Source organism: Enhydra lutris, unplaced genomic scaffold, assembly GCF_002288905.1.
Source record: "Enhydra lutris kenyoni isolate GAN:26980312 unplaced genomic scaffold, ASM228890v2 scaffoldscaffold4, whole genome shotgun sequence".
Taxonomy (NCBI): Eukaryota; Metazoa; Chordata; class Mammalia; order Carnivora; family Mustelidae; genus Enhydra; species Enhydra lutris.
Window position 1 is genome coordinate 47,987,164 of NW_019154088.1, and position 14,173 is coordinate 48,001,336.

General features: G+C 39.9%; 1 protein-coding gene across 3 annotated transcripts in view; it reads right to left on the reverse strand.

The window, feature by feature from the left end:
* Positions 1-569: 569 nt before the first annotated feature.
* LOC111159401 (glycogen phosphorylase L) overlaps positions 570-14,173 on the reverse strand; it is a 47,706-nt gene continuing 34,102 nt past the window's right edge. For all 3 annotated transcript variants that reach the window (XM_022521833.1, XM_022521847.1, XM_022521838.1), the window contains 4 exons: positions 13,588-13,795; positions 3,377-3,511; positions 2,615-2,681; positions 570-928 (listed from right to left, as the gene is read on the reverse strand). In XM_022521833.1, the coding sequence (XP_022377541.1) occupies positions 752-928; positions 2,615-2,681; positions 3,377-3,511; positions 13,588-13,795 (587 nt within the window). In that variant the 3' untranslated portion in view covers positions 570-751. The remainder of the gene's footprint in view (positions 929-2,614; positions 2,682-3,376; positions 3,512-13,587; positions 13,796-14,173) is intronic.

Below are 14,173 nucleotides of genomic sequence, written 5' to 3' on the forward strand. Positions count from 1 at the left end.
ACTTGCCATTTTAGGGAAAGCATGGATGTTGGGCGTTATTGAAAGCTCTCATTTAGATTGTAGTCTACTTTGAGGAACAAACTGAAATCTCATTGTAGAGTATCAGAATTTGGTAAAATTTGGATCCCTTTTAAAATGTGTGGTTACCAAACATCCTGGGGCTGTGAACAAGGTGGTCTTTAGTTGGGACTTAACAGGGTAAGAATGGTGCTCTAATGTAGTTAAGTAATTTGTGTTTTAGTTAATTTAAATGGCATTAAAAAGTTCCAAGTAGGGGCGCCTGGGTGGCTCAGTGAGTTAAAGCCTCTGCCTTCAACTCAGGTCATGATCCCAGGGTCCTGGGATCGAGCCCCACATCGGGCTCTCTGGGCAGCGGGGAGCCTGCTTCCCCTTCTCTCTCTCTCTGCCTGCCTCTCTGCCTACTTGTGATCTCTGTCTGTCAAATAAATAAATAAAATCTTTAAAAAAAAAAAAAAAGTTCCAAGTATCTTCTAGCTTTTGAATAGCCCTGGAGAAAGTCCTAGCATGCTACTCAATCTGCCATCAAATAACAAGTTTTGGCACTCATGTAGCCCTTGTAAATTGATACTTTATTTTTAGCCCTAATACAGTCATACACTTGCCCTCCCAATTCCCAGAAATTCCTAACCAGATTATTAGCTAACAAAATAAAACAAAAATCAAAGAATGTTGTAAAAGGGTTTAAATCCAGCAAGAAGTTATTTTTTTTTTTCTCGAGACATTTTACAACTTACTTTCCATTGTCTTTGTTCACCCCATTGCTAGATTCATTGGATAGGGAAATCTTGAGATCTGAAGGCTCCATGTTCCAGATGTCCCTGGCATATTCCTTAATTGTTCGATCACTAGAGAATTTCCCTGCAGCAGCTATATTTTTGAGTACCATTGTGTTCCAGGCCTTTGGATTCTGTAAAGAACACATACATATGGCCTATGGCCTGAGCGCCCATCCAACTTTATGACGAACGCTAGGCCAAGCATACCCAAGCACATTTCATGGGGAAAAATGACAGGATAAAGTTGTAGTGAGTCATAAATACACTTATTTAACAGCTGAGAGCTAGAGAGGGTAGATCATGCTTTTTCTCCTGCTTAGAGTGTATTTCTCTTAAGAAGGAAAAAGAGTATTTTTCATTTTAAGAGAAACCATGGATGTAAATTCCCTAATTGGTAATTGTTGCTCTGGTTACAATACTTTGGCATGCAAGCCATACTTCCCATGCTTTATTTTTTTAAATTTCACCTCCCTTTAAACTAGAGGGGAAGGAAGGGACTAATGTTCATTGTCTGCTAGATGCTGTGTCAAGAGATTTAATCTGTGGCTTACATCATCGTGTGAAAAACACGACTCTAATATGTTAGTAGTTGTTCAGGGGAACAATGTAATGGGACAGTTTATTGACCTACTTCTCCTTTCTTGTTCTTTCTGAAGGTAGACACCCCAGCTGATTTAACACTGAATTCCAAATACTATCCTGGGGTTTCAAAACAGGATCAATTAAGACCTTATCCTTGAAAAAATATATTCTATCCAAATTTTATAATTTTTATTTAAAGTAATATAAGAAGCTATTTATTTCATACCCTCATGATTTTTAAAAGAACTCTAAAAATTTGTTAAAAATGATCAGGACATGGGTGCCTGGATGGTGCAGTCAGTTAAGCACCCAACTCTTGGTTTTGGCTCAGTCACGATCTCAGGGTTGTGAGATCAAGTCCTGCATCTGGCTCTGCGCTCAGCTCGGAGTCTGCTTCAGCTTCTTTCCCCCTATCCCTCTGCCCCACCCCTCTCACCCCCACTCTCTCTCACTCAAAAAATTAAATAAATCTTAAAAAAAGAAAAAGACCAGAACATCACTCAAAGCCATTAGCAATGTATTATAAAAATTTAAAAGAAAAACTGAAACTATGATTATGCCATAAGGTACTGTAACACAGAGTCTAAAATTCGTTTATTCAAACTTTGAAAACCTACTAAATAAGAAAATAAACCTTTTAAATGGAAAATGAATAGACTTCTCAACATGTTTCTAAGCTTAACAATATGATAATTGTTATGAGTAAAAACTGCAATTAGCACTAACAGGAAAGATTGAACCAAATCCTGGGCTTTGAGATGGGCATCTTTGGATTTGGGCCATAGATTTAGCAAAAGAGATCCATTGTACAAAACTGGCATTCACACTTGTCCTTGCCCTTGGTCATATTTTCCTTTCCTGCTTCCTTTATATGTCTTTTCCTCTGTAGCCATTCTACACACAAATACAAGTGGAGATCAAGAGGAAAGAGATAGAGTTGACCATTTTCTTTCCGTCTTTGAGTTCTTGGAGGCAGGTAGTGAGCCACTCAGCTTAACTCAAGTACTGCCCCTTCTGGCTGATGACCACTAACTTTAATTTACTCTGGTCTATGCATTTTGGGGGACTAGATATGATTCTACCAGAACATAAGGTCTAAATATCCTGGACAGTTGTCTCACTTCTCTTTTTGGATTGGTTAATGGGGCCCTGTTATTTAGATTTAATAAAAGAAACAAAAATTTTAATTAACCGTAGTAAACTGGTTTCGTTTATGGTCTTGGCAGTGTACTCACCATGTACAGCTGGCTGACTTTTTCTTGACACTTGACATAGGATTCATAGTCTGCAAAGACTTTAAACCTGTATTTTTGGGATTAGAAGGGAAAAATAAAACAACAAAAAGCTTCATTAAAATATGTGTGCTAAGATTCCACCTAGAATTACCTTTTTTTTTTTGTTTTAAGATTTATTTATTTGAGAGAGAGAGAGAGAGAGAGAAAGAGAGAGCATGCAAACATGAGCAGGGGAAGAGGATAAGGGGGAGGGAGGAGAAAGGGAGAGAATACCAAGCAGACTCCGGGTTAAGCACAGAGCCTGATGTGAGGCTTGATCTCAGGACCCTGAGACTATGACTTGAACCAAAACCAAGAGTCAGATGCTTAACTGACTGAGCCATCCAGGTGCACCCTCCCCTTGACAAATTCTCTTTTGTGTAATGTCTGGCATGGCTGGTTTACCAAACTTACATTTCTATTCATTAGAGTTTTAACCAGGCTTCGACATTTATATGGTTCTTCCCACATGTAAGAATGTCAACATATGGATGTACTTGAAAGCTGGGTGTACCAGTGGAAAGAGAAAAAGAATCCCCAATTTGTGGGTCTTATTCTTAAACCTTCCTAGCATAGTTAGTAAAGACTATCTGATTTTTCAAGTGTAGATTAGCTTCTCAGATCACAGAACTACGCTAATTACACAGAGACACTGTAGTTGGTTTAGACATTCTTGTCCCCTTTTCATGGCCCAAATAGCATGATCTTCTTGTGGGAACTCACCTGTCATAATAAAATAGCATGTTGATTACATCTTTGAAGAGGTCAGGCTGCTGGGGAGAGAAGAAGCCATTGTCAATTTGGTCAATGGCCAGCTTCAGCTCTGGAAGTGCCTCGTAATATTCTTTTGCCTCATATCTGTGGGATGAGAGAGTGGGTGATAAGAAAAATGTTCCATTAGTGGGTGTGAATAACAATACACTAGACAGGTGACTTACAGGGAAAACGGCAGAGTAGGAAGACCCTAACCTCACTTTGTGCCACAGATACAGCTAGATAACACCCACATCAATGTAAATTACTGAGAAAACCATCTGTTCACAGCTAAATCTGGAGAAGTCACATCAAAGAAGGTGGGAAGGATAGAGATGTGGCTGGGAGTTAAATGAACCCCTGGGACTGTGCATGGGAAGGAGGGATGCTGCGGGCATAGAGAGAGTAGAAAAACACCCTTACACTGGAGCCCACATGGGGCAGGTGACTCCTCCTAACATCTGGCTTTGAAAACCAGAGGGATTGAATTTTGTGAGTTCTTACAATCAGTGAGGCTTACCACCTGGACTTTAAAAATCAGCAGGCTTGGCTCTGAGAGAGCGGGGAGAGCAACAGGAAACCGAGTCCCTGGCCTTAAAGGGACAGCACAGCAAGCAACCCAGGCAGTTATAGTATAGAAGCCATAGTTTGAAATACACCCGGGGTATACTGGAGGGAGATTTGTTTACTCATCTCAGAGCATATGCTGGAGGGGCAGGGAACTTTAGGAGACTTCTTCAGGAACAAAGGAGCTGGGGCCACTATTTCCCTGCCCTGTCCCCCAGTTTAGCCATGTGGACACCTGTGGGAACAAATGCTATGCCAACACTTGCTACTTAACTTGCTAACAGTGTGCCCGGGCCCCTAGGTCATCTGAAGATATGTCCCACCAGTCAGGCCTCTGCTCCAGGTCCCCTCCCACAGCAGACCTGTGCAAACCTGGCTGACACTGCTCACCCTGCCCCTGTGTTCTCCTATGGTCCTGCCCCCTACAATGTGCTCTTGGTGGGAGCCCATCCAAAGTGGGGCCAGGAACCTAGCAGTGTGCAAGCAGCCGCAAAAGGGGCCACCATAACTCCAAAGTGACTCCTGCTCCATGGAGGGAGAGGGGAAGATAACTACATGCGACAATCAGACTGCAGCCCCAGCAATGGGCGAGGGGGCAGATAGCTGGTCTGTCTACAAGCACTGCCCACCAATAAAAGCTTCTCAGGGCTTGACATAGGGAGAGTGCCCTGCACTTTGGTGGGACTGCAGCTCTGGCAAATGCCTGTTCTGATTCCACTCAAGCCCGAGGCAGCCCCAGCCTGGCTCCTGCACAACACAAGAACCAAACTGTGCCCACAACAGGCAAAGAGAACCACTGCAGACAACTGGATTGAAGGGGAAAAAGGGGATCAGCTACAATAGCGGAATGCATGTGATATGCATAGAAGACACCCTGAAGCACCAGGTTCTGGTGAACAGGGGACTCTGCACTACAGGGCACTGCTGGACTCTTCTTCATGAGACCACTACTTTTAAGAGCAGGAGATGTAGCTGACTTTCCCAACACACAGAAACAAAAACAGAAAGTTAGGCAAAATGGGGGACAGAGGAAATGTCCCAAATGAAGGGACAGGACAAAATCAGAGCATGAGACCTAAACAAAATGGAGATAAGTAATGTAATATGTCTGATAGAGTTTTTACAGTAATGGTCTTAAGATACTCACAGGAACTGAGAAGAGTGCAGGACCTCAATGAGATCCTTAACAAAGGGAGAGAAAATATAAAAATGAACCAGAGATGGAGAACTTAATAACTGAAATTAAAAATACATTACATAGAATAAATAGTAGACGAGAAGAAGTAGAAGACGGGATTAGCTATCTGGAGGACAGAGTACTGTAAAGTAATTGTGTTGAACACGAGAGGGAAAAAAAATAATGAAAATAGACATGGAATTCAGCGACACCATCAAGTGTAGTAACATTCACATTATAAGGATTCCAGAAGAAGACTAAGAAAAGGGGGCAGAAATTTTATTTGAAGAAATAACAGCTGAAAACTTTCCAAATCTGGTCAAGGAAACAGAAATCCAGATCTAGGATTCACAGAGATCCCCCAACAAAATCAATCCAAGGAGGTCCACCCCCAAACACACAGTCTAAAATGGCAAAAAGTAGTGATAAAGAGAGAATTTTAAAAGCAGCAAGAGAAAAGAAAATAGTTATATACAAGGGAAACCCCATAAGGCTGTGAGCTGATTTTTCAGCAGAAACTCTGCAGTCTGGAAGAGAGTGGCATGATATATTCTAAGTGCTGAAAGAAAAAAACATGCAGCCAAGAATACTCTGTTATTCAGAGAAGAAGGAGAGAGAAAGTTTTCCAGACAAACAAAAGTTAAAGGAATTCGTGACCACTAAACCAGCCCTACGGGAAATGTTAAAAAGGATTATTTGAGTGGAAAGGAATGATCATAAGTAGGAGTAAGAAAAGTAAGAAGCACAAAAGCAGTAAAAATAAGTATATCTATAAAAATCAGTCAAGGGGGCGCACCCGGGTGGCTCAGTTGGTTAAGCATCTGCCTTTAGCTCAGATCATGATCCCAGGGTCCTGGGATTGAGCCCCATGTTGGGCTCCCTGCTCAGTGGGGAGCCTGCTTCTCCCCCACCACCCACTCTCTCTGCCCCTTTCCTCTGTTCATGCTCTTTCTCTCTCAAATAAATGAAATATTTAAAAAAAAATCAGTCAAGGGATCTACAAAATCAAAGAATGTGAAATATGATATCACATACCTAAAATGTTGGTGGGGGGAGTAAAGAATGGGTTCAAACTTAAGCAGCTATCAACTTAATAGACACTGCTATATACATAAGATGTTAAATACAAACCTAATGATAATCACAAATCAAAAACCAGTAATAGATATACAAAAACAAACATAAGAAGAAAACAAGAAAGGAACAGAGAAGAATTACAGAAACAACCATAAAACAAGTAGCAAAATGGCAATATGTACATACCTATCAATAATTATTCTGAATGTAAATGGACTAAACATTCAAATCAAAAGACATAGGGTGATGGAATGGATTAAAAAATAAGATATAAATAAATATATATAAATAAACAATAATCTATATGCTCTCTACAAGATGCGTACTTTGGACATAAAGACACACATAGATTGAAAGTGAAAAGATGGAGGGGTGTCTGGGTGGTTAAGTTAATTAAGTGCTTGCCTTGGGCTTAGCTCATGATCTCAGGGTTCTGGGATCAACCCCAGCATCCAGCTCCCTGCTCAGTGGGGAATTGCTCCCTCTCCCACTCCCCTCTCCCCTCTCCCCGCTGCCCCCTGCCCATGTTCTCTCTCTTGAAGAAATAAATAAAATCTTAAACAAAAAAATCAAGAGATGGAAAAACATTTGTCATGCAAATGGAAGTAAAAAGAAAAGCAGGGTGGCAATACTGATATTGGACAACATGGACTTTAACACAAAGTCTGTAAGAAGAGAAAAAGGAAGACCATATAATCAAGGGAACAAACCAAAGAAGATATAACAATTCTAAATATTTATGCACTCAACATGGGAGTACCCAAATACATAAAGCAGCTATTAACAAACAAAGGAAGTAATCAATAGCAATCCAATACTGGTAGATGACTATAACTCCCCACTTACATCAATCAAGAGGTCATCCACACAGAAAATAACAAGGAAATAGTAGAGGCTTTGAATGACACATTGGACCAGATGAACCTAACAGATACATTCAGAACACTCCCTTCTAAAACAACAGAATACACATTTTGTTCAAGTACACATGGAACATTCTCTAGATCACATGTTAGGCCACAAACTAAGTCTCAATAAATCAAAAAAGATTAAAGTCATAGCATGCATATTTTCCAACCAAAATGTTTTGAAACTAGAAATCAACCACAAGAAAAAAATCTAGAAAGATCTCCAATACATGGAGGTAAAATAACATGCTACTTAACAATGAAAAGGCCAACCAAGAAATCAAAGAGAAAATTAAAAAAAAATACATAGAGGCAAATGAAAATGAAAACAGAGTGGTCCAAAATCTGGGATGTAGCAAAAGCTGTTCTAAGAGGGAATTTTAAAAAAAGATTATTTATTATTTATTTGTCAGATAGCAGAAGCACAGAGAGCTGCAGGCAGAACAGGTGGAGCAGGCAGAGGGAGAAGCAGGCTCCATGCTAAGCAAGGACCCTGATGTGGGACTCAATCCCAGGGGATCATGACCTAAGCCAAAGGCAGATGCTTAACCAACTGAGCCACCCAGGGGTCCCCTGAGAGGGAAGTTTAAAGCAATACAGGCCTATCTCAAGAAGCAAGAAACATCTCAAATAAACAAACTAATCTTACACCTAAAGAACTAGAAGAAGAAGAAGACAAACCTAAAACCAGTAGAAAAGGACATAATCAAGATTAGAGCAGAAATAAACAATATAGAAACTAAAAAGCCCCAGTAGAACAGATCAATGAAACCAGGATTTGGTTCTTTGAAAACAACGAAATTGATAAACCTTGATTCAGACTCATAAAAAAAAAAAAAGAGAGAGACTCAAATAAACAAAATCAGAAATGAGTGAAAGAAGCGAAGTAACAACAGACATCACAGAAATACAAAGGGATTATAAGAGAGTATTATGAAAAATTATATGGTAACAAATTGGATAACCTATAAGAAATGGATAAATTCCTAGTAAGATGTAACCTCCCAAAACTGAACCAAAAAGAAATAGAAAGTTTGAAAAGACCAATTACCAGCAAAAATTGAATCAGTAACCAAAAGACTCCCAAAACACAAAAGTCCAGGACAAGATGACTTCACAAGTGAATTCTACCAAACATTTAAAGAAGAGTTAATACCTATTCTCAAACCATTCCAAAAGTGGAAGAGGAAGGAAAGCCTCCAAATTAATTTTAGGATACCAGCATTACCCTGATACCAAAACCAGATGAAGATACTACAAAAAAAGAGAACTACAGGGCAGTATCTCTAATGAACATAGATGCAAAAATCCTCAACAAAATATTAGCAAAATGAGTCTAACGCTACATTAAAAAAAATCATTCACATGATCGAGTGGGATTTATTCCTGGGATGCAAGGGTAGCTGAATATTCATAAATTAATCAACGTGATACCTCACATAAACAAGAGAAAGGATAAGAACCAAATGGTCACTTCAATAGATGTGGAAAATCATGTGACAAAGTACACCATCCATTCATGATAAAAACATTCAACAAAGTAGGTTTAGAGGGAACTTGCCTCTACATAATGGGAGCCATATATGAAAAACTAATAGCTAACATCATACTCAATGCTGAAAACCTAAGAGCTCTTCCCCTAAAGTCAGGAACAAGGTAAGAATGCCCACTCTCACCACTTTTATTCAACATAATACTGGAAGTCCTAGTCACAGCATTCAGACAACAACAACAACAAAAGGCATCCAAACTGGTAAGGAAGAAGTAAAACCTTCACTATTTCCAGAAGACATCATATTACATATAGAAAACCCTAGACTCCGCAGAAAAACTATTAGAACTGACAAATCCAGTAAAATCATGCGATGGAAAAATAAGTATACATAAGTCTTGCATTTTTATACTAATAATGAAGTGGCAGAAGAAGAAATTAAGAATTCCAGGAGGAGAAGCAACATGGCGGAGGAGTAGCGGATTGAAATGACATCAGGTCGCAGGAGTTCAGCTAGATAGTTATCAAATCATTCTGAACACCTACAAACTCAACAAGAGATAGAAGAGAAGAAGAGCAGCAATTCTAGGAACAGAAAATCGACACTTTCTGAAAGGTAGGACGTGCAGAGAAGTGAATCTGAGGAGACGGGAAGATAGACCACAGGAGGGAGGGGCCAGCTCCCAGCAAACGTGGGAGGAGTGGAGCACAAAATTGGAACTTTTGGAAGTCTGCTCCACTGAGGCACATCAGTCTAGAGGCTAAGCAGGGGTGGAGGCCTCATGGGGACAGTGTGGTCTCAAGACCCTCAGGGTCACAGGAAGACTGGGGGTGTCTGAGTGTGATATCAGAGTGGGGAAGCCGACTACAGGAACAGAGCCAAAGAGTGAGCTCTCAGCTTAGGGTTACCTTAAACCATGATCCATGACACAGCGGACCACTGTTCTTTGAGCAGGGACCCCACAAGTGGCAGATCCAGGGAGACTCACCAGAGACAAGAATCTGCTGGGTTTGGAGACTCCAAATGGGGCCGTGTGCCAGAGACAGAAACACTCGGTCACAGGCCAAGTGAGCCCACAGTGCAGCCAGAGACCAGGGAGACCAGACTGATTGACCCCTTTTTTTCTGAGGGCGCACTGAAGAGTGGGGACCCAAGCTCTCGGCTCCTCTGGGCCAGAGACTGGGAGGCCGCTATTTTCATTCCCGTCCTCCAGAGCTCTACGGAAAGCATTCAGGGAACAAAAGCTCCTGAGAGCGAGGCCCCTGGCAAGGGTGGTGCAATTCAGCCTCACGCAAAGACATTTGAGAATCACTACAACAGGCCCCTCCCCCAGAAGATCAGCAAGAACAAGACCAAGCTCACTGATCAAGGAGAACGGCGGAACTCCAAAGTTAGGGGAAAGCAATGCATGGAATTCATGGCTTCCTCCCCATGATTCTTTAGTCTTGCAAAGTTAAATTAAATTTTTTTAATTTTATTTTTTTCTTCTAATTTTTTAAACTTTTCCTCTTTCCTCTTTTAACGTTTTCTTAACTAGTTTATCTTAACAATACCTTCCAAAAAAATCTTTTTAAGTCATTATTATAGTCATATTTTATCCTTCATTGTATTTAACTTTATTTTTTGTATACATATAGGTTTTTTTTTCCTAAAAAACTTTGGGATACAATTTATTCTAATAGATCAAAATATACCCTAAATCTAGCACAGGGCTTTGTTCTAGTCTCCAGCCTGAGCACATTCTCTCCCTCGCCCTTTTTTTCTTCTTTCTTTCTCCAACCAACATATCTTACAATTCCTTTTTTAGAATTTCTTAAAAATTTTCATCTTTACAGTCATATTCCATCCCTTCATTGTGTTTAGCCTTATTTTTGTATATATATGTTTTTCTTTCTTTAAAACTTTGGGAGGTAGTTTCTTCTAAGAGACCAAAATAGACCCAAAATCAAGTAGGTGGCTCTGTTCTATTCACCAGTCTAATATAATATAATCAATCTATCTATCTATCTATAGGTATGTGTGTGTGTGTGTGTGTGTGTGTGTGTGTGTGTGTATTTATTTATTTATTTTTTCTTTTTACACACTTACTTCTCCCCCCTGGTTTAGGTTCTCTTCTTATTTGGTTAGCATACATTTTTCTGGGGTCTTTGCCACCCTTTTAGTACTTTATTCTCTCTTTCATATACTCTTATCTGGATAAAATGACAAGGTGGAAAAACTCACCACAAAAAAAAAAAAAAAGAACAAGAGGCAGTACTGACGGCTAGGGACTTAATCAATACAAACATTGGTAATATGTCAGAACTAGAGTTAAGAATGACGATTCTCAAGGAGCTAGCTGGGCTTGAAAAAAGCATGGAGGATATTAGAGAAACCCTGTCTGGAGAAATAAAATCCCTTTTTGGAGAAATAAAAGAACTAAAATCTAACCAAGCTGAAATAAAAAAAGGTATTAATAAAAAAAGGTATTAAAATCAAAAGAGGTGCAATCAAGTATGGAGGTTCTTACTGCTAGGATAAATGAGGCAGAAGAGAGAATTAGTGATACAGAAGACCAAATGACAGAGAATAAAGAAGCTGAGCAAACAACTACTAGACCACGTGGGGAGAATTCGAGAGATAAGTGATACCATAAGACAAAACAATATTAGAATAATTGGGATTCCAGAAGAAGAAGAGAGAGAGAGGGACAGAAGGTATACTGGAGCGAATTAGTAGAGAATTTAGTAGAGAATTTCCCTAATGTGGCAAAAAGAGCAAGCATCAAAATCCAGGAGGCACAGAAAACCCCCCATCAAAATCAATAAAAATAGGTCCACAACCCGTCATCTAATAGTAAAACTTACTAGTCTTAGTGACAAAGAAAATCCTGAAAGCAGCCCAGGACAAGAAGTCTGAAACATATAATGTTAAAAATATTAGATTAGCAGCAGACTTATCCACAGAGACCTGGAGCTGGCATGATATATTCAGAGCACTAAATGAGAAAAACATGCAGCCAAGAATACTATATCCAGCTAGGCTATCATTGAAAATAGGAGGAGAGATAAAAAGCTTCCAGGACAAACAAAAATTAAAAGAATTTGCAAACACCAAACCAGCCCTACAGGAAATATTAAAAGGGGTCCTCTAAGCAAAGAGAGAGCCCAAAAGTAGTAAGCCAGAAAGGAACAGAGACAATATACAGTAACAGTCACCTTACAGGCAATACAATGGCACTAAATTCATACCTTTCTATAGTCACCCTGAATGTAAATAGGCTAAATGCCCAATCAAAAGACACAGGGTATCAGAATGGATTAAAAAAAATCGATATGCTCTCTACAAGAAACTCATTTTAGACCCAAAGACACCCCCAGATTTAAAGTGAGGGGGTGTCCTTATATCAGATCAATTAGATTTTAAGCCAAAGACTATAATAAGACATGAGGAAGGATACTATATCATACTCAAAGGGTCTGTCCAACAAAAAGATCTAACAATTTTAAATATCTATACCACTTTCTTACACCATACACAAAAAAAGGACTCAAAATAGATTAGAGATCTAAATGTGAGACCCGAAACCATAAAAGTCCTAGAAGAGAGCACAGGCAGTAATTTCTCTGACATGTGCCACAGCAACATTCTTCTGTTTGTGTCTCCTGAGGGAAGGGCAACAAAAGCAAAAATAAACTTTTTGTTTATTTTTATCACACTTTTTGTTTTATTTTTGTTTATTTGACTACATCAAAATAAAAAGCTTCTGTAAAGCAAAGGAAACAATCAACAGAACTAAAAGACAACAGACTGGATGGGAGAGGATACGTGCAAATGACTTACCTGAGAAAGAGTTAGTATTGAAAATATACAAAGACCTATACAACTCGACACCCAAAAGAAAAATGATCCAGTTAAGTATGGGAAGAAGACACAAAGAGATATTTTTCCAAAGAAGACATCCCGGTGGCTGACAGACTCATGAAAAGATGCTCAACATCACTCATCATCAGGGAAATGCAAATTAAAACCACAATGAGGTATTGCCTCACACCTATCAAAATGGCTAAAATCAAAAATGTAAGAAACAAGTGTTGGTGAGCATGTAGAGAAAAGGAACCCTCGTGCACTGCTGGTGGGAATGCAAACTGGTGCAGCCACCATGGAAAACAGTAGGGAGGTGTCTCAAAAAATTAAAAATAGAACTACCATATGATCCAATTCTACCACTGGGTATTTACCCAAGAATACAAAAACCCTAACTCAAAGGGATACATACACCTCTATGTTTACTGCAGCATTATTTACAACAGCCAAATTATGGAAGCAACCCAAGTGTCCACTGAAAGATGAATGGATAAAGAAGTGGTATACATATATAATGGAATATTATTCGGTCACAAAAAGAATGAAATCTTGCCCTTTGCAACATGGATGGATCTAGAGAATGTAATGCTAAGTGAAATAAGTGAGTCAGAGAAAGACAAATACCATATGATTTCACTTATATATAAAACTTAAAGAAACAAAACAAATGAATGAAGAAAAAAAGAAAAACCAAAAAAACAAACCCGTAGACTCTTAAGTATAGGGGACAAACTAACAGTTAGCAGAGGGGAGATGGGCTAGGGGTGGAGCAATGGGTTAAACAGGTGATGCGGATTAAGGCGTGCACTTGCCACAATGAGCACAGGTGACATAATGAATTGCTGAAATACTATATTGTACACCTGAAACTAATGTAACCAACTACACCCACCAATAACAAATAGCAAGAACCCGATGCACCTGTGCCCAAGCTCCTTTCACGTTCACTTGCAGGGCTTAATAAAACTCAGCTGTGAGGAGGCTGCCCAGGTGTGTGGGAGAGGTTCTGTGGCCGTGTTTCCTGTGACTCCACCTCAAAGGGATACCTAGGTAGGCAGGAACGCTCCTAGGGGTGGGGGGCACTTGCCCAATAAGAAGGAGCTGCTCCCTTACCCTTTCTTGTCCAAAGCGGCCACATCATCTACTCTCATGCCAAAGATGAACAGGTTCTCTTCCCCAGCTTCCTCTGCCATTTCCACGTTGGCCCCATCCATGGTCCCGATGGTCAGGGCCCCGTTCAGCATGAATTTCATATTGCCTGTCCCTGAGGCTTCAGTGCCTGCAGTGGAGATCTGCTCCGACAGGTCTGTGGCTGGGATGACTGCAAGGAAGGTATAATAAAGTCAGTGATCCTGTTTCTCTAGACCTGCTTGCACTGGATCTGAGTATTTTTCCAGCTGGCCTGTTTTGATCATTAAAATAGTCCATGTACATCAAGATAAACATTCATATGGCATGGAAGGATGGATCTTACTCTTCCCCTTGACTGAGGCAACTGCTTTTGTCCATTTTTGATGTGCTACCTGGGCAGTGATGGCTGCAGTGCTAAATAATTATGTGCTTCTACTATTCTGTCTTGGTCTGTAAACTCTAGAGAGCACCTATTACTCTCCCCTATAAAAGCTGACACTTCGGGGGAGGAATCAAGATGGCGGAGAAGTAGCAGCTGAGACTACTTCAGGTAGCGGGAGATCAGCTA